At 40.9% G+C, this 25,802-nt stretch overlaps 1 protein-coding gene across 1 annotated transcript; it reads right to left on the bottom strand.

Annotated features, from left to right (window-relative positions):
• Positions 1 to 3,114: 3,114 nt before the first annotated feature.
• DUSP11 (dual specificity phosphatase 11) lies at positions 3,115 to 22,005 on the bottom strand. The gene is made up of 9 exons (XM_036334105.1): positions 21,797 to 22,005; positions 19,962 to 20,037; positions 16,224 to 16,355; positions 11,763 to 11,886; positions 9,351 to 9,411; positions 7,676 to 7,722; positions 7,345 to 7,420; positions 6,404 to 6,586; positions 3,115 to 3,586 (listed from the first exon to the last, which is right to left on the bottom strand). Exons 1-9 carry the CDS (start codon positions 21,895 to 21,897, stop codon positions 3,388 to 3,390), a joined length of 999 nt encoding a protein of 332 aa, XP_036189998.1. The 5' UTR covers positions 21,898 to 22,005; the 3' UTR covers positions 3,115 to 3,387.
• Between the last annotated feature and the right edge of the window lie 3,797 nt (positions 22,006 to 25,802).

Raw genomic sequence — 25,802 nt, 5'->3', positions numbered from 1 at the left:
TCACGATTGACAATGACAGATCGAAACACATGCGTGTGATTGGCGCCAGTGAGAGCTTTATATGTATTGCACATGGGCAAGTCGACTTAGCCTTTTATATAGAATAAACTTAATTATGGTAGACCTGCTTTCTGACTTAGCTAAACTTTTTCCAGCTCAGTGAAGCACCCCAACTTCTTTATCAGGTAATTGTCAGCAACCCAGCAGTAAATAGCAACACAAAGCAATGATTGTAGATCACACAGGGTAAAATATTTAACTGCAGCAGTGTTTGACTATATTCTGCGTAGTGAGAAAACCTGGTCATTTTCAAGGTCCACCATTTCTTACTTCTTTTCAGTTGGTCAAGTTTCTAAGCTTTCTAAATCTCCATTTTCTGACCAATGAAAATAAAATAGGATTCCACCGAGTCTCCTATCTACCTACTCCAGGACTTCTGAGAGGATCAAATGAGATGAAGCAGGGGAAAATGCTTCACAGACATTTGGTTAGTGTGAAATGTTTCCACCTGGCTGTAAAGCAAGTTGTGTTCCTGGGCTGAAGAAACTGCAAGGAGGCAGTCGTAACTAGGGCAGCCATGGGCAAACTACGGCCGGCGGGCCGGATCCGGCCCGTTCAGCTGTTCTATCCAGCCCGGGGAGCCGAAAGAGCGGAGGGTTCTCTTGCTCTCCCCTCTGCTCCTTCACCAGCAGCAGTGTTAACATGTATTAGTTCACACAAACACTCCATCCATGCTTTTGTTCCGGCCCTCCGGTCATTTAAGAACCCATTGTGGCCCTCGAGTAAAAAAGTTTGCCCACCCCTGGGCTAGGGCAAGGAAGCCGAGTGTTGTACCTGACGTCGTTACCCGGACGGACACTTACAGATACTTAGATATTAGCCTTTTATATATATAGATGGCCCGTGGCTCGGGAGAGGAAGCCGGGAGCTGCGACAGGACATCATTACCCAGTGCCCACAGCCACCGTTTCCAGGCTGGGCTGGGCTGTGGGCCGCATTTTGCTCCATGGAGTCTTGGCAGCGTCAGCTGCAATTTGGTGGGCTGTCACTCCTGGGTGATGGCGGGGCCTGTGTACCACTTGGGAGAAGCCGAGTGTTGCTTTGTCAGTGCCAGGTCCACGCTGCCGTTTCTCTGTAAATGGCCAGTGTACATCATGGCAGCTCTTGTGTACAGCGTCTGCCCCTGGTGGTCAGTGCACGTCATAGCGACTGGTCGGATGGGCGGAGGGACACTTAGCACATTAGCCTCTTATATATATAGATAAGGAAGCAAATACTGCAAGATAATGTAAAAATTACTTAGTGACTCTCTTTGGGGAGTTATCATTGGGTAAGCAGGGGTGGTGGCTGGGACTATTCTTCAAGGTAAACTTGGTAGAACTATTTGAATTTTAAACTACTCATATGTGTTTTTAATAAAAATAAATTTTAAGCCAAACTGGTTTGGCTCAGTAGATAGAGTGTTGGCCTGCAGACTCAAGGGTCCCAGGTTCGATTCCGGTCAAGGGCATGTACCTTGGTTGCGGGCACATCCCCAGTGGGGGGTGTGCAGGAGGCAGCTGATTGATCTCTCTCATCGATGTTTCTAACTCTCTGTCCCTCTCACTTCCTCTCTGTAAAAAATCAATAAAATATATATTTAAAATAAATAAATAAATTTTAAGTTTAAATAGAACACTGAAGACCTTTTAAAAAGGGAGTTGCTGATTCCTTGAGCCAGAAAATGTTCAATGGTGGGTGCAAGCAGAAGCCAGGCATACAGTGTGTTGAAGAATAAGTGAGACACAAGATAACAAATGTAGTCTAGATTTTAACAAGCCATGCCGACAACTGAAATAAAAGGGGAAAAGGACAGAGGGAACAATAGGGTAAAGAAAGCATTTTGAAGGTGGCAATGTTTATATGATGGCACTTCTGCGGGCAATGTTCCCCTGAGAAACTGCTTGCCAAAGAACTCCTTAGAACTGTTAGACCAGCTGGATCCCCATACCTGCCCCGACTTGTTCTTTTTTGCCTCACCAGCTTTCTTGCTCCAATTGCTTTCCAAGTGGGCCTTCGTGATGTATCCTGGGAACCACCCCCCAGGACCAGCCTTTTAGCAGCCACAACTCTTGCATCTGTTAAATGTGGCAGGCAAAGAAAAACTCTGGAGCCGTCACTTAAATGAAGGGTAGCAACTTGGCTGAGCTAATTTCATTAAGGTCAGGTTCAATATGTTGTTCACATATAAAAGAGAGCAGATAAAATAACTCTCACATGCAGTATAAGACATTCTGATACACGTTTTCAAAGCAAGAGGCTTTAAGAAAAGGAAGCCAAGTGACTCAAGTTTCATCAACTATCTGCCGAGGCATTTGTTGTCATGATGCTGAGACATCTTCTTAGGCAAACAAAGGTTTTTGGTGTCCTCTGCAACCAAAACTAATGAACATCTCCCACGTGACCCATCTGTGTGGTCTCGAGGCAGAGCGGCATAAGGGAACACTCAGAAAGCACTAAGGTCGGGCACTATTGCGCCGTGAGCGGCAAGGGCAGAGAGGGCCCAGCAAGCTACATTCCACAGAGAAGCAAAATGCAAGGAGCCATGCGAGTCTTCCCAGACGCCACAGGCGCTGTGTTGTTTACTCTTCCGCTCACGGAGCAGCCTTTACAGTCGGCGTAAGCTTTCACGTTTCCTGAGCAGTTCTGCCCAGTTGGTAACAATTACAAATGCTGGTGAATCACCCAGCATTCTGGTTTATCAGTCTCTTGGCCAACTGACAATCAATCCCTAAATGTTTATCCACTCCTGTGTTAGATGGCATACCTGACAATTCAGTGAAAGGAAGTTGGTCAAATCCCACAAGAGATTACCCAAGAAGGAAATGCCTAATCAGAAAAATACCACCACTAATTACCAATAGTGATAGGTTTCAAAGAGATTGTCTCCTTAGGTAGATGGTAATAGAAATCTTGAACAGTTAGGGGTAAGGAAGGACAAAAACAAAAACAAAAATACCGTTAATGATTGGTCAATAATAGAAAATGACTAGAAATTTTTGTATACACACATTCATAACACAAATTTAGTCAATTTTAGAAAATATAGAATAGAAAAGATAGAATCTGTAAAAATTATGTACAATGGATGTTCTTTATTACTTTATCAGTTCTAAAATACGTTACTTTTGAAAATATTAAGACTGGAACAACAGATTATTTCCTTCAGTATTTCAAATACTGCAAATTTAATGGCAAAGAGTTAAATATTAATATAATTTTGCCTTAGGTTTGAACTTAAGGTAGAAAAAAATAGACTATAAACCTCATTTGACCTGATTGTATAAAAAGTCACTCCAACTATCTTCAGTTCTGCTGTCTCCCGATAGATTTCCAGGACAGGTTGTGTCATTGGGTCCATCCATAATAGGCTGGGTAGGGTAGTCCATAGTAACTGCCAGGATACCACCTTTGATTCTGGACTACTGGACTGGCATTTGGCTGTACATTCCAAGAATACCTTCCTTGTGAATAGTCCTCTCCGGGGGGACCAGGCGGAGGAGGGTTTTGGCCTCTCTGGTAAACATTCTGATTCTGTGAAAATTTTCTTAAACAAAACATAATAAACTATTATTAGTTTTAATAAACTATATAATGAACTTTGTAAAATAATGCATTGATCTACTGTTTTCTACATGAGTGACCTTAGCAAATGAACTGCTTAATCTTTGGATTTTTAGTTAAGAAATCAATCTTTGAGTTATTTAGAAGGTACATTAAAAGCAATGCAGTTAAATTACCTACCATAAGGTCTCTGCGCACAACAGAGTCCCAGGAGCCTTTCCACCTTTTACTACAGAGGTAAGTGCCCGACTGTTCTAATCAGATACTTTCTTTCCAAGACTGGCAGGTTGGCACGAGACAGAACAAGCTATTTACTTCTGAAAACATAAAGCTGCTTTCACTTTATAAAGAAATAGATATATAAATTAATTATAAAGCATAGAAACTCTAACTATGGCACATGCAACAAATTTAGAAAATTAAGATTTAAATCTGTCTCAAAAGATCAGTAAGTCGAATATAATCATACAAAAAAAAATCTGAAATCTAAGAAAAATAATGCTCTCTGCCCCCTAACTCTCAATCCTACCTAACCTAGTTAGATTAATAATTCCTTTTTGATCTTTTTCCCCTAGAATTTTTTTTTACTGTTAAATCATAACCTATTATCTTTACTTAGCATAAGTGAGCTAACACTCCTCATGGCTTTATAAAATGTCACAGTATGGCCATAATTTACCCAGCTATTCTTCACTGTTAGAAATGTAAGATGTTACCTACTTTTTCACCATTAAATAACTCTGGGTTTAACATCTCAAAACATATACTACTGTATCCTGAGTATCTAGATGTACCTGATATGTAGTAGGGAGGTTTGGGAAATGTGCTGAATGATTAAATAAATGTAACTTCTTCCATATTTTGAAGTATTTCCTTAGTCTCAATGTGAAATTACCAGGTATGAGCATTTTTTACAGCTATCAAGTTATGGTTCAAAAGGACCGTACCAATTTTCAGTGCCATTGGCAACACAAGCAACATTTTAAATGTGTTGTGTTTTTAAAGTTGATTTTTAGAGACGGAGAGGGGGAGGGGGAAGGGGAAGGGAAGGGGAAGAGGGAGAGGGAGGGACCCCACCAGTGCATGATCTGGTCACACCCCCTTCCTGGTGGGGGTCCCTGCTGGGGTGCCTGGCCAGCCTGAGTGAGAGGCTGATGGCTGTTTGCAAGCTAGTCAAGCCCCCCAGCAGGGACCCTCACCCCATGAGGGTGTGGCCAGCCTGGGTGAGGGGCTGAAGGCTGTTTACATGCTGGCCATGGCCCCGGGCAACCCAGGCTCCCAGCACTTCCTTGAGTGGAGGCCACAGCGGCTGGAAGCAGGTATCTGGGATTTATTTATCTTCTATAATTGAAACTTTATAGCCTTGAGCGGAGCCCACACCTGGTTAGGGCAGGTGGGAAGCTTGGCTTCCTCCATTGCCAGGGGTAACCCAAGCCTCCTGCTCGCTCCAGCTCCACGGCCGCCGCCATCTTCGTTGGGTTTGTTTGCATACTTGCTCCTGATTGGCTTTGTGGGTGTGGCTTGTGAGTGTAGCAGAGGTTTGGTCAATTTGCATGTTTCTCTTTTATTAGATAAGACTAGAGGCCCAGTTTGTGCACTTGGGGGGGGGGGGGGGGTTCCTCAGCCTGGCCTGTGCCCTCTCACAGTCTGGGACCCCTCGGGGGATGACCACCTGCTGGCTTAGGCCTGCTCCCTGGGGGATTGGGCCTAAGTTGGCAGTCAGACACCTTTCTGGCAGCCCGGGAACCCTCGAGGGATGTCCACTTGCCAGCGGGGAGCAGGCCTAAGCTGCAGTCGGACATCCTTAGCGCTGTTGAGGAGGCGGGAGAGGCTCCCACCACCACCGCTGTACTGGCAGCTGTCAGCCTGGCTTGTGGCTGAACAGAGCTCGCCCTGTGGGAATGCACTGACCACCAGGGGGCAGCTCCTGCATTAAGCATCTGCCCCCTGGTGGTCAGTGTGTGTCACAGTGACCAGTCATTCCCAGTCGTTCTGCTATTAGGGTCAATTTGCATATTACCCTTTTATTATATAGGAGTGCCTGGCCAGCCTGGGTGAGGGGCTGATGGCTGTTTGCAGGCTGGCCACAGCGCCTTCAGTGTGGGGGTCCTGTTGGGGTGCCTGGCCAGCCTGGGTGAGGGGCTGATGGCTGTTTGCAGGTTGGCCACAACCCCCAGCCACCCAAGGTCCCAGTGGAGGCTGGCTGGAAGCAGGTATCTGGGATTTATTTATCTTCTATAATTGAAACTTTGTTGCCATGAGCGGAGGCCACAGCCGGCTCTTTGCAGGAGGGAAGCTTGGCTTCCTCCATCGCCTGGGCAACCAAGCCTCCTGCTTGCTCCAGCTCCATGGCTGCCAGCTGCCATCTTGGTTGGGTTAATTTGCATATAGTTGCTCTGACTGGCTGGTGAGCATGGCTTAGGGCGTAGCAAAGGTATAATCAATTAGCATCTTTGTCTTTTATTAGTATATATATATATATATATATATATAGATGTTTGCACTAATTTATAATACTATTCACTTCTTTTTTAAAAATATATATTTTTATTAATTTGAGAGAGGAAGGAAGAGGGAGAGAGAGAGAGAAACATCAATGATGAGAAAGAATTACTGACTGGCTGCCTCCTGCACGCTCTCCGCTGGGGAACAAGCCGGAAACCTGGGCATGTGCCCTTAACCGGAATCGAACCTGGGACCCTTTAGTCCACAGGTTGATTCTCTATCCACTGAGCCAAACTGGCTAGGGCAATACTATTCATTTCTATTTCAATTCTAGAAAAAGGGAAAGCAAAAATACCTTATTGACTGCTGTAAATCTTGGGTCTGGGTGTGGAAATGGCGAGGTGTTGGGTAACCTTGGGTCCAATGTACGTTATTCCTAGGTCCTTGGTGAACAGCATTATTAGTGGTGTGGGCTGGTTCCATCATATATGGTGAGTATTCAAAACCACTCGATCTGGATATACGGGAATTCCGATCCCTTAAAGAGAATGTTTTTTTACATACAATATTACTACCTTCCAAATTTAGTAGCCAATATCGTGTTTACTAGAGGCCAGGTGCACGAATTCGTGCATGGGTGGGGTCCCTTGGGTGTGGAGATTGGGCCGGAGCTCATGCCCCCAGACTTGCAGCCCCAGCTTGTGCCACCAGCCTCATAGCCCTGCCTGGCACTGCCCCCTCACATACTCCACCATCCTGCCTGCAGGGCGATGGATCGGGGCTAGGCCCCCTGCCCGGCTCCCTCAGTGCCTGAGGGCCGGGTGACAGCCCCGCCCTCCCCACCGCTGGTCACTGTCTGAAGGGTGATCAGAGGGGCGATTGGGCCCCTGCTCACACCCACCCTGACCTGGTGCTGCCCGCTCACCTGCTCCACCATCCCTCCGCAGTCCTGCTCTCGCTGGAGCCCATCGGGGCCGGCAGTGCCTCCACTGCCGCCCACTGCCAGCACTGTGTTGCCGACATCTGCCATGTTCCACACCACCCCCTGATGGTCAGCACACATCATAGCGAGCGGCCGAACTCCCAGTTGAACGACCGCCCGAGGGAACAATTTGCATATTAGGCTTTTATTATATAGGATATTTCGGCCCATGAAAGTAACCATCCCATCCTCCCCCAATCCCTATTTATTTGGGTTTCCCTGATCAAGTAAACAAGCTACAAGAAGAATGGGTATGTGCAACTTAATGACATAAAAACAAATCTCCCTAAACTCACATGTAAAATGCAACTCACCTTCTGATGGAACCATTCTGAAGGTCTTCAATGTAGTTTTGTCTTTCTATGCAATGCCCCCGGCATCTATTGAATACTGGGGAGTGGAAGAACTGTTAGAAATTAATTGTACAAAAAGCAAATCAGAGCTGAAATCCATTGACTAATTATTCAGGCTGCTATACCGCATTATTTCCAAATACATCCCTGCATAAACTTTTGGCAAAAGATTATCTTATGTCAAAACAAATGAATTACTAATTTTTCTTTTTCCACAATTTGAGAAACTCATCTACATTCCCACCTCCAACTTTTATTAAAAGAGGAAAACAAAGATAACCTTCATACTTACATTCAATTGCATCATCTGGCCTCATGCCTTCTACATCAATCAAATATCTAACAAAACAATATAATTTGAGTCATTTATATATTAAAGTTTAAAAATCAAGTTTTTCCAGAAAAGGTCCAATTTCACTTACAAAAATAGATATAAAAATCCTAAGAAAATATCAGCACATCTAATCCAATAATTATTAAAGAATGATATATTATGGTCACAAAAGGCTTTATTCCAAGGATGCAGGAATGAGCCAATTAACAAACAGCAAAAGACAAATTGCTATTTGTCTTTTGAAATATTAACATCATATATAAAAAGTATTATCTAAAAAATATTACTTAATGAACTGTGTGGGCCAGAAACTTAGAAGTCGCCTTCACTGCCAGCCATTTCTTCCTGTCCTCATTTTCAATCCACCACCAATCCTAACAATCTATTACCTGCATTTCTCTAGAATATGTCCACATCTGTCCACCAAAAGGACCACCACACCCTGGGTGAAGCCACCATTAGGCCTCAATTTCTACAAAAGCCTCCTAATGTGTCTACTTGCTTCCATGCTCGTGCCCCCGTAGTGTATTCTCCACTCAGTACCAAAATAGGCTGAAAAGGCAAATTGATTATGTTCTATACTAACTCACCTTCAAAGAAGAGAGTTCAATGATTTTCTATTTCTTTTAAGATAAAGTCTAAACTCTTAAACATAGGCCTGCACAACCTAGGTCCTACCTATTCTTCTAGTCTATTTTAATGCCATACTTCCTCCATGGCCCAGCTTCCCTGGCCAGTTCCTCCAACACAGCATATGCTTTCCTGTTACAAGTCTTTACTTTTCCTCATGCCTAGAATTCTCTCCCCAGTGTCCCTATCTTATTAAGATAATACCTACTATTCCTTCATATATCAGATCAAACCTCCCAATAAAACCTTCTTTGACCTCCATGATGGGTCAAATTCTCCTATTAATATGCTCTCTTAATATGCATGCCCCTCTCCTTCTTGGCACTTGCCAAAGTTGTAATTCTATATGCATATGTGTGATTCTTGAATAGATATTCCCCCTCTAGACTGTTAGGATCCACAAAGGGCAGGTCAAGACTCTTTGCTCACAAAGTCTCACAAGTCTTTTTGCTATAGCACCCAGCACAATGCTTACATATAACAGATGCTCAATAAATATTTTCTGAATGAACAAACACAAATCAATACACTGTAGCAACATCGACAAAATAGCATAATAAACTTTTTGATTCAGAAATTCCATTCTGAGTGAAATGAGACAACATATAGATCCAAAGATGCTCATAGAAGAATGTTCATTATTTTAATGTTTTATAATGTGAAAATCTTCTGTTCTTATGTTCATCAGTAAGCAAAGGAACAATGCAGCCTTAAAAAAAATGAGGTCTCCAAATACTTGCACAGGAATATGTCCACCATATATTAAATTATAAAACAGAATGTCTAAATATGATACCATTAAATTACATGTATATGCTTAGATCTGCATTTTTAAAGTCTAAAAAAATATGTACTAAATTATTACTGGTGGTAATCTCTGGGTGGGGGACAAGATTGCTTTCTACATCATACATTTCTATACTGATTGCATTGTTGCAAATAATTTATATTATTTAAATAAAACAACTTAGACACGATCTGCCGCTTGGGGTTGGCAACTCACCTGCAGATGAGGTAGCCAGTCCTGTTTAAACCATGGGTACAGTGGACACCAATAAGTCTATCTATAAAACAGGGAATGTAGCATTAAATAAATGAAATGTCCTAGAAACAAGTTATACAATTTTGTGAAGAGCAACATTTATTAGTTACACAGCAGTACCACTACCTGAAAATAAATGACTGAAGAGAAACGTGGTTTTTTTAGGAACATACTATAAAAGAATGATCTACTATAAAGTCAAAATTCATTGTCCTAGGAAATTTTTCACAGTCCCCAATTAGATGTAGTAGCATAGACTGTGGAAGGCCTGGTTAGATACTTATAGTAAAACTCTGCTGAGACAAAATTCTTTTGTCTTAACTGATTTAATTATAGAAAAGGAGAGTTGGCGAAAAACAAAAACTGCTATTCACCTCTAAATACCAATACCCTAACAATAAACCCAATAGGCTCTCAAGCGTTTACTGAATCAACTGGTTTTCTGAGTCTACCAGGTCTAGGGAGTGGACTGGGTGCACCTCTCCATCAGTGAGTCTGGTATCTGTGGGAGGGGCTTAGAGCAGGAGTAGAAGAATGGATTGTATGCCAGGTCCTGAGACCACTAGGCAGGGAGCACTGCAAGACAGTGAAGTCAGCACAATGCAAGCAGACCAACATGGGGTCAGTCTATGCAGCACACTACACGTGGTGTAACATGTGCACCAAGACTTACAAACATGGTCTCACGCATTCATATGGACCTTCTAGCCCTCACGGGAACAGATGGAACACTGCATACCAGTTCCACGCACACAAGCCTGGAAGCAGTGAGTAGACCAGCAGTGCCACCCTAACATTTAAGAGGTGATGTTTCTGTGACTACAGTTTATACAAATAAGATCATTTGCCTCCTCTGTAGATGCTGTGGTTATCACAGGCAAAGCCCAGCCTCTCAAGATTTAAAGCACAGAGATCTGTGACAGGGCTTAAGATGTTTAAGAACTAGTGCCTACATTAAGCGAAAATTTATCTTAAAACCCACTGATCCCATCTATCTCTTTCCTCTTACCCCCTACCTTCCCATATCTATCTCTATTCTTCGTCCCCTACTCCCTGTTTACATATATAAATATATATTTAAAATACGTCAGATTTACTTCATAAAGTGTACACTCCCTATGCTAAATTTAGAAAGCGGACAAAGTGAAAACTTTGTCCTGTGGATGTGTGGCTTTCCAAAGGAAAAAAGATTCCTCGGTCTTAAAATGTGGCAGACACCATGTTCCTTCTGATAGCTACATGCCATTAGAAGTAAACTGATTGTTTAAAATTCAAAAGCTACTGAGATCTGCTTTCAAACACAGGAAAGTAGATCTTAAAGCAGGAACAAGAAAACCAGCCTTTTTAAGTTCTTTCCATCTGAAAACTAACAATACGAGGTGACCGTGACCTTCCTTACTTGCGCCCAAATTGGAAAAACAGCAGAAATATTTTAAATACAAATGATAAGGATACAATTCCACTAGTCCAGTGGTCGGCAACCTGTGGCCCGCGAGCCACATGCGGCTCTTTGGCCCCTTGAGTGTGGCTCTTCCACAAAATACCACGTGCGGACGTGCACGTACAGTGAGATTGAAACTTCGTGGCCCATGTGCAGAAGTCGGTATTTTGTGGAAGAGCCACACTCAAGAGGCCAAAGAGCTGCATGTGGCTTGTGAGCCACAGTTTGCCGACCACTGCACTAGTCCATTCCGTTTTATTTTGCTTCTTAGGGTCTGTCTCACTCTAAACCTTTACCTTTTATTTTCTCTTTTACCCATTCTAATATGGCAAGCTTCTATGTTTTCTTCCACCCACCACTCACCTCTTAATAAATAACACAAAAGAACATTTTAATTTTATTATATATTTCCCATTCAAATATCTAAAAAAATAAAGATAAGCTGGTTCAGTTCATTTCTCACTAAAACCACTTTCCAAACTAAATTGTTTATTTTGAACCATGAAAGAACAAACATCTTGCCCAGCTGGTGTGGCTCAGTGGTTAAGCATTGACCCAGGAACCAAGAGGTCACTATCATTTGATTTCTAGTCAGGGCACATGCCCGGGATTCAGGCTCAATCCCCAGTAGGGGGCATGCAGGAGGCAGCTCATCAATAATGTTTCTCTCTAATCAATGTTTCTATCTCTCTCTCTCCCTTCTTTTCTTCTAAAAAACAATAAAGGAAAGAAAAAACAAAGAATTCCATTATTCTTACAAAAAAAAAAATAAAAGAACAAACATCTTATCCTATTACCACCACCTGGTAGGTCCACATTTTCAAATACAATAGGCCTAATATAGGAATTGTTAAAAATATTTAAAATTCCCTACCTAATTAAAAATGAATACCAAAGTTAGGTAAGGAAAAACAAAACAAAACACAACTCACCATTATCTTTATTTTCTTTCAAAAACCCATTAACAGCACACTTGAATTTTAAAACAGTGTCATCATCAGGCACCTGATGACCAATCGTATAAATTTTTAAGTAAGGAATAGTTTCTGGTAAGTCCTATAAGGCAAAACCATGAAAATGTATATTATTTTATTTGCAGGGAAAGAATTAAAAAGTAATTAGAAGAACCAAAATATTAATCAAGAGATTATAATAAACAGTATGTCAGTAATTCTGATGAAAGAACCATTTTTTCCAAAGTTGCTTCAACCAAGAAGTATCACTAGATTTTCATTAGTCAATAGGTATACAACACTGAAAGCAAAATTCATGTGAATGAATGCATATGTAACTAAAATTTATATAAATAATTCTACCTAATATTTTACATTTCAAGGATCATAAAGCAACTGTGATTTAAGTATAAAAGAATCAGAATACTTGAAATTAAATTGTTAGATTGAGGTAATTTCAGACACTGTTGAGAAATGGGTAGGAGAAAGTGATACTGATTAAAACCCAGAGAAAGTTAAATGAAAATTCTGTACTTCTGAACTTAAAAGAAAAAATATCAGTATGAGCCTGTGATGTATTTTACATAAAGGTCACTGTTTTGATTCCTGGTCAGGTCACATGCTGGGGTTGCGGGCTTGATCCCTGGTAGGGGACATGCACGAGGGAGCCAATCTAAGGTGTTTCTCTCACACATCAATATTTTTCTCTCTCTCCTTCCCTTTTCTTTCTTTCTCTCCCTCCCTCTTCTCTCTCTAAAATCAATAAAAACTATTTTTTAAAAGAAATACCAAACATCCCTGGCGAGTGTGGCTCAGTTGGTTGAGCACCGTCCTGTGCACCAAGGGGTCTCAGGTTCCATTCCTGGGCAGGGCACTTGTCTGGGCTTTGGGCTCAATGCCCAGTAGGGGGGGTGTAGGAGGCAGACAATCTATGTATCTCTCTCTCTCTCCAAAATCAATAAAAACATTAAAAAAAAAAACCAATAACAAAACCATACAAACACATATCCTAACTGTGACCAACTGAAAAGTAAAGGAACAACTGATGTCATGGCATCATGACATGTCAGGGGCCACACTGAGAAGCTCCAACTGCCAAAGACAGGACCTCGATTTGTGCCTCAATAAGAATAATTGCAATGAAGTTCCTAATGAAACAAAACAAACAAACAAATAAAATAAATCTAACTGGTCATCACTGGAGGATATTAGTGAATCAACTCATTATTTTAAAAACTGTTAAAGAAGGAAAGAATCGTGGCTCTACAACTGGGCAACCAAATTGCTGATGAAGGAAAGCTGCTTTTGACAGAAACATACCCAGCTAGTAAGTGAAAAAAGAACAAGGGAATTCACCATTTTTGAAGCCCCAAATGAATTACTGGATGTAGGTATCAATCATCAGTGACTTCTACTATTACAGAAAGAGACCATCACTTATATGGCTCTACAGAAGAACACATCATCACCTATGAAATTCTCTTACAAAGAATAAAAGCAAAAACAAAAAACCAAGCCTGAATCCGATTAAGCCTCTAGGTCCAACTACTAATCCTCCTATATAATAAAAGGCTAATATGCAAATAAACTGAACAGCGGAATGACCAATCGCTATGACATGCATTGACCACCAGGGGGCAGATGCTCAACACCAGGAGCTGCCCCCTGGTGGTCAGTGTGCTCCCACAGGGAGAGTCCTGCTCAACCAGAAGCCGGGCTTATGGCTGGCGAGTGCAGTGGCAGTGGCGGGAGCCTCTCCTGCCTCCGTGGCAGTGCTAAGTATGTCCAACCGCACAGGGAGTGGGCCTAAGCCATCAGTTGGACATCCTCCGAGGGCTCCCAGACTGCGAGATGGTGCAGGCTGGGCTGAGGGACCCTCCTGAGTGTGTGAATTTTGTGCACCAGGCCTCTAGTTTAAAATAAAAGCACTAGAGAATATTTTAACAATACCTAGGGACAGAATCATTAAAATCCTGTGAGACAAACTACGAGTTTCTCCAAAAAATAAAATTCAAGGAGGGAAATAAAGGAAAGTGAGAGACATGGAGGGAGAACCTAGAGATTAAATAAGATTGCAGAGATGTAAAAATTGAATGTAAAGTGTGGACCTTATTTGGATCCAACTCAAATTCTTAAAAACAATTTTTTAATGAGATTGAGAAGATAACTGCAAATCTGTATGCAGATTGGATATTTAATATTAAAGAATGATATTAAGGAATAAATTCTTATATTTTAAATATAAATACCAAAAATGTACAAGGTAAAACACTATGATATCTGGGATCTACTTCAAAATAATATGGAATGGAGAGAAACAGGTAAAAGCACAGATGAAACACTGTATCTGCTGACAAATATGAAAGCTGGATGAGTTTATCAGTGGACAACGAACACCCACAGTATTATGTCTACTACTATATACGTTTAAAATTTATGATAATTTAAAAACAAGAAGACACTGTGGAAAACAGTCTGGCAGATTGTCAAAGGATAAACAGACTACTAATTCCACTCCTATCTATCCATCTAGAAGAATTGGCAGCAGGGATTTGAACAAATACTTGTACACCATGTTCATAGAAGTATGATTCACAATAGCCAAAGGTGGAAACAATCCAAGGGTCCATCACAGAAGAACAGATAAACAAAATATGGTACATACACACATGGATTATTCCACCATCAAAAAGGAATGCCATTTTGTTACATGTTATACCATGGATGAACCTTGAAAACATTGATTAGTGAAGTAATCCAGACACAGAAAGACAAATGTATGAACACTTATATGAAATACCTAGAATAGGCGAATTCATAGAGACAGAAAACAGAAGAGGTTACTAAGGACTGAGGAGAGGGGAAAGGAGGTAGTTATTGTTTAATGGCTCAGTGTGATGCCACTGTAAAAGCCTGGTTATTATTTAACAGAAAGGAGGAAAGGGAAGACTAGATATAGGCATGCCATTTGCACAGTTTTGCCATAAAGTTACATTTAACATTCTCCAAGTCTGCTCCCTGCTGATCGATGGGGGGAGGGACTGGACAGAGCAGTTTAGATGCAAGCTTAGTAAGGTCTGAATGATGTGGGAAGGTGCCTGTCTGCCAGTCATACCTGGGAACAAATTAATGGCCAAGATGGGTGTGGCCACTTGCAAGCACAAAATACCTAAATATTTAAACTTCCAAAGGAAGCGTGTGCTCTCTCTCTCACATGCAGGTCCCCTTGGGACTCCTGCTGCAGGGGGCTCCTGCTCCACACACATGGACTAATGGACTTGAATTAACTTGAACGCTGAGCCCCATCTGGCTGCAACATGGAATGAAAACTGCTCTTATTTTTGGTTCTGCTGGAACCCAGCGGCACCCTTTCCAGGGCTGGCTTAAGGGGGCAGAGACTTTGGAACCCAAGAAATGTAACCTCATGCAAATACCTTCTTCCACATCCCATCCTCCCATGCAGATCTTAGAAAATTCATTTTCTGACGCTATCACAAGAACCTTGCTCCCACGAGTGACCTGGAAGCATGATTCTCTAGTAACTAGTGCTTTTGTTGAGGAGGATGAAAGTTTTGGTTATTGACAGTGGTGATGGTTATACACATTGTGAATGTACTTATTGCTACTGAATTTGTACACTTGTGAATGGTTAAAATAAATATTATTTACGCATTGGTAAGAAAAAGGAATAATTTGAGTTCATTTTTCTTTTTTTTCTGAGCCTGTTTCAATATCTGTAAAATTCGTAATTGTAATCACTTATCTTCTGAGCTTAGTGAAGAGTAAGTTCTCAATAGGAAATATCAGTACTACTACTACATTAGCTGAGGACTGTTGTGCGGATCAACTATGGGTTAAGGTATGTGAAAGTACTTTTCCAATGGCTAATTGCTACACAAGCATTGACAAACATTAGGTGTTATTGCTTCCCAAGGCCATGGAACTGGTCAAAAGGAGCATAAGTCTTTCTCATTGATATGCCAAATGGACCAACAGAATATCTGAGTTTCTGTATTACATCCAAAGATTGTAGGAAGGAAAGTACACAACCTTGAGAACAACTTGTCTTGTACTGTGATGCTTACATATGCTCAGGCAACTGCTTAAAATAAAGGCTAAAGACATAATGAACATTCCTTTCTTTTCTTTTAGGCTTCTACTGTTCTTCGAAAAGTTTACTTCCTTTTCAAAATAGAGAACATGGGTGCTTATAGAATTTCTTAATCACATACAAAACCTACTGCCAAATATTAGTTTAATTCATGTCTTTCATCTCATTTTGAGACCGCAATTAGAAATGTTTAATTAAGGAAACCAGTTGGTTCCCTTTTTCAATTACTACCCATGAAAGAAGGCATGGATTCACCTTGGCATAAGGTGATAACTACTAATTACTATGAACTATTATAGTATCAGAAAAGAAGGTTCTTTTCAATTTACCTCTGGTTTATAATAGCGCTGAGTATATGTTAAATCAATAATCAGTCCAAGTTCTTCATTTTGTTCTTGGATTTTGTTAAAAAGGTCCAAGGGGGAAAAGCGTTCTTCTGGAGCAAGTTTCTCTTCAAAACTCTGTCAGAGAGAATAAAACAACAAACAGCAAAGGGTGTTAAAAATTCTTCATTATGCCGAAACCGGTTTGGCTCAGTGGATAGAGCGTCGGCTTGCGGACTGAAAGGTCGCAGGTTCGATTCCGGTCAAGGGCATGTACCTGGGTTGCGGGCACATCCCCAGTGGGAGATGTGCAGGAGGCAGCTGATCGGTGTTCCTCTCTCATCGATGTTTCTAACTCTCTATCTCTCTCCCTTCCTCTCTGTAAAAAATCAATAAAATATATTAAAAAAAAAAAAAAAAAAAAGAATTGTCCTTCTTTTAAAAAAAAAAATAAATAAATAAAAATTCTTCATTATATTACCCATTTATTCAAGCCCTGTGCTGCTGATATACAATAAGATTCAAAGGAAAATTTTCAGGTTTCTGCAATTTAGAAGCAATATTACAATCCTTTCTTCCAGACAGACTAGAGGTAAGAAAATAAGCTGGTATCTATATATTTACTTCTGTGTTTGTTTCATGTTGGTCTCCTAACCAGACCATAGAACTCCCAGAAGGCAGGGACCACATCAATTTTGTCCCATGTATCTCAGCTCCAAGTGAAGTGCCTATAAAGAGGCACTTGTAATAGTTCTTAAATGTGTATATATGTGAAAAAAGACTTTAATTGCTAAATGGTCTTTATGTATTTGGCTTATTTGTGTCTTCTGTTCCACACATCTTATTGGTTATTCAAGTGACAATAATAAAGGTGTGTGTGTGTGTATGTGTGTGTTTTAAATAAATACACGAGCACGCTTCGGTGCAGTAAAACTGAGCAGAAAGTAAAGAGTTCTCACTTAAACACTCTCTCCTTCACTCCAAACAGCCTTCCCAAACATCAACATTCCATATCAGTGTAGTATATTTGTTAGAGTCAATGAATCAATACAGACACATCATTACCAATTAATGTGTATATTTTCCATTGAGTCACTCTTTGCATTGTAATTCTATGGGTTTTAACCCATTTTTTAAAAAATACTCACCCAAATATATTTTTAGAGAGAAGGGGGGAAAGGAGAAGAAGAGAGAGAAAGATTGATGTTAGAGAAACATTGATCAGTTGCCTTCTGTACGTGCCCCCAACCAAGGATCAAATCTGCAACCTAGGTATGTGTCCTGACCAGGAACTGGACCCACAACCTTTTGGTGTACTGGACAATACTCCAACCAACCGAGCCACTCAGCCAGAGCTGGGTTTGAGCAATTTATAAGGACATGTATTTACCCTTAACAGCGTCACACAGAATAGCTGCATAACCTAAAAATCTCCTCTACTTAATTACTAGAAGGGTGAGAAGATCCCCTTCCACCGTTATTCTTTTTTGGAATCTTCCTGGCTATTTAAGCGTGTTTTTCTGTATGAGTTTCAGAATCAGACCATTTGAGATGATGTTAAGTTTATGAATGAATGTAGGAAGATTTAACTGATTTATGATGTCGAGTCTTCCACATAATATTATAAAAGTTTTCAAGACTAAATTAATTACAACAAGGCATAAAATTTCTGCAGACAGTTTCTTGAAGATTCGGAGGTGATGGATCAATTATCATCTCCAGGTATCTGAACAATAACTAGTTTTTAATAACTAAGTCACAACCCCTTAGGAAGTCTTCCTTGATTAACCCTGTTATCATTTCCCCCTCTTCTGAATTCCTAGCTATTGCTGGCCATGGCACTGGACACTTAACATATTCCATTTTATATTTCAGGATGCTTAACAAGTGATTACCAAGTATGGAGGTGACTTTTCCTTAGGTGAATTCCATAAGACACACTGGAAACCAATGTCCCATTTGACTTCTACCCAGGGGTCATGCATCTCCCCATCCTACTGCATGAACAGGTTAGACTGCCCGGGGAGTGGTTACACAGCGTTGTGGTGTCTTAATCCCAACACTGAATGAAATCACTAAAGTACACAGAGCTAGAAGAGGCTTTTTATAATGACATCATATGAGTTACAAATTAAATAAATTCCCAATACATTTAAAGTAGACTTTAAAAAAGAAAAAGAAAATAAAGTGGACTTTTTCTGATGCTAATCCATGCTATGATGGGCAGTTTAATGAGACATGGAATCTCTTCTCACCATTTTTATATTGGTCAAATGCTTTCCCCATCTATTCCTTTGTTAGGTAAAACAAAAACACAATTTTCAGCCTTGGCTGGTGTGGCTCAGTTGGTTGGAGCGTCATCCCATACACCTAAAGGAAGGAAACTGTTCCATGTTCTCTCTCACATTAATGTTTCTCCCTTTCCCTCTCTCTCCTCAACGGAAAAAACAAAACAAAAACAACCCCAAACAATTTTCAAAATTTCCACGCTGAAATCCTAATTTTGCTGACCCAGGGCATTTTTTTTGGTTGTAATGATGGGCACAAAGGGTCTTAATGGTATGTAGTGGGTGGGGTCATGGAGCTAGACATCTTGTCAAACTCAGAGAACAGTCCTACAAGTATGGCTCATACCTGAATGTCTCTTGAATTCCCTACTCAACATTCATATAAGTGAAAAAACTTCATAATTACTGAAGCCTTAGAAATGAAATTTATTTTACAAACACAAAGGGTTTTAAGGTACACTGAATTTTCCAGGATAATAATCACCTTATTAACCAAGTGAAGGATGAATTTGGTTTTATTTGGAAATGTACAAAGAGCTGTTCACTGTCATGGAAACTACTATGACTAACGCAATGTGACCCACCTAACCCACTCTGCATTTGCAATTTCTGCATTCATGGAGCAAGTAACTGACTGTTTCTCTATTTCTAATATAGTTACACCTAAATATTTACATACTGAAATATAAACATACATTACTTAATTATAAATTCTTTTATTTCTTCCTTGTATTATAGTTACAGCATTACACTGATTTTTTTTAAATTAAGTATGGAAGTGGGTTGTGTTTATGAATTTTATTTCAGGATAGTAAAAGGCAAAATACAAAGTTTGTGCTATAAAAAGAGAAAATGGAGTGTGACGGAATGGAGAATCACTGTTCTATATGGTGAATTCAAATTTCTAAATGAATACTGAATTAATTAATTGTGCGCCATAAGCAGCTGTAGACACAAGTGGCAGACCTTCCCCACACGCTATGCATGCCTATTAAAAAAAAAAAAGCTTTCCCTAGTGGCAGCCCTAACTTTAAAATCATTTTTCATGAGAATTTTCAGCTTAAAATATTCAAGAACACCCGAATTGTGAGTAATATATTTATTTATTTATTTTTTAAATGTATTTTGTTGATTTTTCTACAGAGAGGAAGGGAGAGAGAGAGAGAGAGAGAGAGTTAGAAACATTGATGAAAGAGAAACATCGATCAGCTGCCTCCTGCACATCTCCTACTGGGGATGTGCCCGCAACCAAGGTACATGCCCTTGACCGGAATCGAACCTGGGACCTTTCAGTCTGCAGGCCAACACTCTATCCACTGAGCCAAACCGGTTTTAGCAATATATTTATTTTTATAATATTCATTGCAAACTGATTTTTTAAATTCAAATTATCGTGGTGTGTGGAGATGGTTTCTGTTTTGGACGCGTGGCAGTTAACTGGTTAATTTTTGCTTACCTTTTTCAAAGGAACTTTAAAAGCAATGAAACGAGTCCCAGGCATCCTCTGTCCAACAGGGAGATATTCTTGCCACCTGTTAATACATTTGTGTTAGCCAAATTCTCTCAGCCTTTCTCCCAGCACACACTGAGGACTCCTCAGTCCCCTCTTCTCTTTGCTCTGCTGCTCCACTTAGTCACCCCCACCGAGTTACCTGTACTTCCCCTCTTCCTGTTTCCCCATCTTGAAAACACGTACAAGGCAACAAACAGTGCAAAGGTCTCAACAAATAGGAATGCCTAACACCAGAGATGGCCAGGACTTCTATATCCCCGATCAAACCTAGCCTGGTCCTGAATACTAAGGTGGCATAAATACACAGATGTTAACTGAAATAGTTTAAACTCAATTCTTTCACTTCACAGTTCATTTTTAGTCCTTACACAACTGAAGTCATAATAATGGATCAGCTGGGAACTTCGAATTCATATGGTAAAAGAAAACCCCATAGAACGGTGACACTGAACTGCGCTTAATGCTAGGGGTCACAGTGAGAAGTAACATTTGAGCTGATTTCTGCCGGATGAGTTAGCATGAACCAAGGTTGATTCGGTCGGTCTGAAGCACTGAAGTGAGGGCACGTTGGAGCTGGAGAAGCAGGTTAATCTACAGTGTCTTAAAGGCCGAGGTAAAGAGTTAGTTTTTTCTTGAAACAATGCTTTTGAGTGAGTGATGTTTATAAACAATGTTCCAATTTGCCTATTAAAAAGACTTGCTATGTGAAGAATGGACTGGAAGGAAACAAGAGTAGATGGAAATACATCTAATACTGAGGACTTAACTGCAATCGAGGACCCAACAGGCAAGTTCTGTATTGGGTGCTGAGGGAGAGACACTGGAATATTCAAATATTGTCAGGAGATAAAGTGAAGGGGACTTAATGGGGTATGAGGTGGAGGAAAGGAAGGTGTCAATGAATAAGGAAGGGTTCGCTGTACTTAAAATAAGCAAAGGCTTAACATTAACCATTTGAATCTATAGAAAAATAAGCCTATTAGGAAGCAACAAAATGCCCCTTGTCATTCCTGGAATCAATACAAACCAACTTTTTCGGTTAAAAGTTCAACGGTACTGGGGGCTTTAAACTCAAACTTCATAGTACATTTTCTGTGTCAAAATACCACAACCTCTGGAATTAAGGGGGAACTCTATTTTGGTAATTAATGAGTAGCCCCAAAACTGACAGTCCCATCTTAAAAAGCAGTCCTTCTGCATTTTACCTGAAGGGCAATGGGCAGGGCCTCACTTTTCAATATTTTTTCCTTACAATTTTTTAAAATGTATTTGTACTGAGAGTATTATTACAGATGCCCCCCCCCCCCCCCCAGCCTCCTGGCAGAAGATCCTGGCTTTTAAAAGGATGGGAGCCCAGCCAGTGTGGCTCACTGGTTGAGCCTTGACCTGAGAACCAGGAGGTCACGGTTAGATTCCAGGGGTTAGATTCCAGGTCAGGGCACATGCCCAGGTTGGCGGCTTGATCCCCAATGGGGGGCATGCAAGGGGCCGCCAATGATTCTCTCTCATCACTGATATTCCTATATATCTCTCTCCCTCTCCCTTCCCCTCTGAAATCAATAAAAAGTATATATTTTAAAAAGGATGGAAAAATCAGAAACGCAGACGGTCCCATGCAGCTCCTGTGGGTGGGGCAGCGACAGGATCAGGGCCTCCGGCAAAGGGCGGACTGGCCGAGCGCGGGGCCACGCCAACAGGCAGAGACCGGAGAGACGAAGCCCGGGCCGGCCGGGGGCTGGGGGCTGGAAGGGCCACGCCCAGGGGCCAAGCCACCTTACCTTTCGGGGATTTGGTTCCCGCCCTTCTTCTTGGCCGACGAACGTCCAGAAGAGGCGCGTCCCCGGCCCCAGCGGCTGTGGGCACGATGCCATTGGCTCATGTGGACCCCGAGAGACCGCCCGCCCGACGCCAAGAGCGCCCACGTCGCCAGCCCAACTCCGTGGAGCCAAAACAAGGTCCTCCACCGGAAGCTCCTACACAGACACTGCGCACGCGCCTCCCACCAGGTTCTTGGCTAACGCGCACGCGCCGCCGCCCGAGGCGATGACGTCACGCGCAGGATGAATGAGAGGCGGGATCAGTAAACAGGACTCTAGTAGGGGCTGTGGCGCCCTCCTTAGCCGGCGGCCGGTAGCACAGGTCCATGAGTTCATGTACAGACCCTGCAGAGTTCAATGCTGCAGCCCATGGAGTGAAAAGTCCCCCCCCCCCCCCCCCCCCCCCCGGTCCAGTTAGTTCCCAGCGCGGTCCTCCCACATGTTTTCCAAGCGCATACATTCACACTTATTGTCTAGTGTATATAAATATTTATTAGTTCAAATATGGATACCCTCTATTTTATACAAAATCACCATACATCCTACAATATATCTACAAACAGATTTCAGGTCAACTTATGGGTACATCCATTCTATTATTTTTAATGGTTGCATAGTACTACACTGATTGTGAACACCATAATTTATATAACCAGTCCAATACTGAGGGACTTTCAGTTGGTTGCAATCATTTTGCCCTCCATTAACAGGCTGCAATGTAAACATCCTTAAACATGTATACAATTATATTTAAATTCCTAGAAGTAGAATTTCTGGAATGAAGAATATGCGAACTTAAAATTTGGAAAGATACAGCTTAATTACCCTCCAAATATAAAGTGTTAACCTACATGCCACTCACAATGAAACTTTTATTGGGTTCCTGTCATGTGTCAGATAGTACGTATTTACATTTTAGAAAATAGCAAAATATAATATGCAGGAGTGGAACTCAAGTTTAAGATTTCCATACATTATCAGGCATAGAGACTTGTATCTGTTACAAAAACTCTCAATTCAGCTATGAGTTGAAACAGCAAAGGACCTCATGTGCTAAAGTAGGTCTGAAGGCTAAACAGAATACCATATTTCAGATTAAACTGTAGGTAATTGTAATAGCAAGTGCCTTTTGTTTTTAATTTTTAGTTTCTAATTTTCTAAAGTACCTTATATACACTGTTACTAATATTCATAATGATTTGAGATCTGGGTAAGCTGAGGATCAGAATGGTCAGTTATTGAATAAATGAATGAATGAATGGGTAAAAAGATCACTATTTTTTAAAAATTTATATGTATATTTTTATTGATTTCAGAGAGGAAGGAAGAGGGAGATAGAGATAAAAACATCAATGATGAGAAAGAATAATTGATTGGCTGCCTCCTACATGCATCCCACTGGGGATCAAGCCAAACCCAATCATGTGCTCAGACCAGGGATTGAACCATGACCTCATGGTTCATAGATTGACCCTCAACCACAGAGTCACACTGATTGGGCAAAAGGTGACTACTTTTAATATTTCTGGGACAATCATATTTACAATTCTGAAAATTACCACAAAATTAAAAATAGGTTAATATTAGTAAATTACTATTTGAAAAAGATATGTAAATTAGCACAGCACAGTTTGCAAAGGTACAATCAGCCACATTCAAATTTGATACAAAAACATAAAATATTCTTTTGGAATTTATGAAAAATATATACAATAGGCCTGTAGTGGCCAAAAAAGTATTATTGATATGGATACCTACAGACTTTTCATAAATCTATCAGAAGCTAGAAAAACAGTATTGGTCTTACCAGTATACTTCCAATTTGCTACAAGACACAAGCTTGAGATAGGGACACAAATTTGGTTAGAGTTGACACAAGAAACTCCAGACCTAGGCAACATAGGATTTCCAGAAAGTATGAGACCTAGCAAAGAGTAGGTCTTTGGATGGGAGTGGAACCAACATGAGGTGAAAGAATGCATTAATAGGTATGTAGTACACTGGAATGGGAAATATAGGAGCAAAGGATATTTGGAGCACTAAACAGCTAAGTAATTTAGTTGACACTATAAAATCCAGCAGTATCTGATATGGCCCCAAGTACCCTGAAGGGGTTTGAGGGACTCCAGCCTTCATTTAAATTAAAAGTGAGAGTAACAAAGCATCCAGGTGTATATGGGTTGGCTATATTTCCACATCCTAATTATCCAAAATGGGTAAAGATGCAGGAAGTGGGACAAGACAATACCCTAACTTACAAAAAAGAAGACTTTAGGTCAGGGTAGAGGTTACTGCTAAGTTTCAGAGTGTTGAACTAAAGTTCTTTAGGTTCCTTCTCCTACAGTTAAGATTTTTTTTTTAGAGTTAAATGATGCTGAGCCCCTAAGGCAAAGTTAAATGGCAGGAATTATGGAGAGAAAATAGTTATAGAGGCTGGGAACCAGGAAAGGCCTAATTAAGGGTTTGTCTAGGTAGAATTGAAAGGTGGAACTGAGTATTTTAACATCTAAACATTTGACTGCTACCAGAATTTATCTTACTACACTTCCTCCAATCTTACACCCATCCTAATCTGCAGTGGATATGGATTCTTTTGCTTTCCAGGAGAAAACAGAAATTTTTTTTTAAAAAAAGACTGGTCTGCCCTAGCCGGTTTGACTTGTAGATAGAGCGTTGGCCTGCAAACCAAAGGGTCCCAGTTCAATTCTGGTCAAGGGCATGTATCTCGGTTGCAGACTCGACCCCCGGCACTGGTTGGGGCTCGTGTGGAAGGCAACTAATCGATGTGTCTCTCTCACATCGATGTTTCTCTCTGTCTCTACCTCTCTCTTCCACTCTCTCTCTAAAAATCAATGGAAAAATACCCTCTGGTGAGGATTAATAAAAAACAAACAAACAAACAAAAAGACTGGTCTGGCTTGCAGATAGATATTTAGCATATACTGTTAGCCTCACATTACATATTCGTATCATGGAAGTTGGCAATATGAGGTCTAAAACTTAGGGGAAAAAATGTTGAAAAAAATTTATAAGGCTCTGGCCAGCATTGCTCAGTGGTTAGAGCATTGACTCACACACCACAGGGCTGCAGGTTTGATTCCTTGTCTGGGCCATGTACCTCAGTTGCAGGTTCAGTCCCCTAGTCAGTGCAATTATACAAAGCAACCAATTGATGTGTCTCTTTCACATGGATCTCTCTCTCCCTTGCCTCCTCCCTCTCTCTAAAAACAATCAATGGAAACACTATCCTTGGGTGAGGAATAACAACACTTTTTTAATAAGTTTAAACCATATGTCTACACCGCAACACCCCTCAGTGTATTTCTTCTCAGGTAAGTATCATCCCATCATCCCCCATCTTTGAAAACACTCATCTCATAAAAGGAAAAGTACTCCTATAAATGAAATATGTCTCTGTAGATTCCATCTATGAGCTATATCGTCTCTTGGCTCTTGCCATCACACACTTCCTACTTATTGGCATAAAAAAGCCCCCAGGTAGGCACCCCTAAAAGCTTACCATCAAGAAAAATTACTAGATCCATAGATTTCCTTCCCCAAACCAGCTTACTCCATAGAGAGTGAGGCAAAAGTAGGTTTACACTTGTGACTACACGAAATAGAGATTACTCTTGTATTATTCACTAATTATTGTATTATTTCATATGAACAACTGTACACTTACTTTTGCCCCGCCCTGTATAAGTCATTAGCAACTTAGCCCTAACTCAGAGTCACAGGAGTGGTTAGTGGGAAAAGCACTAACTAGGGGCAGAGAACAAGGGCAACCCAGGCCAACTCAGGCGAAGCGCACACCTCTGTTCCTTATGCTCAGGGCCGCAGTATAACTCGCCGCAATGCCCTTTTCACACACTCCCTGTGGACAAAACCAGAGCTTGATACAGAGCGTAAAAACAATCCCTATTTTACAAACATAACCACTGAATGATACAAGTGACAAAAACAA

This window comes from Myotis myotis, unplaced genomic scaffold (assembly GCF_014108235.1).
Source record: "Myotis myotis isolate mMyoMyo1 unplaced genomic scaffold, mMyoMyo1.p scaffold_m19_p_14, whole genome shotgun sequence".
NCBI lineage: Eukaryota > Metazoa > Chordata > Mammalia > Chiroptera > Vespertilionidae > Myotis > Myotis myotis.
This window is presented reverse-complemented; position numbering and strand designations above follow the sequence as displayed.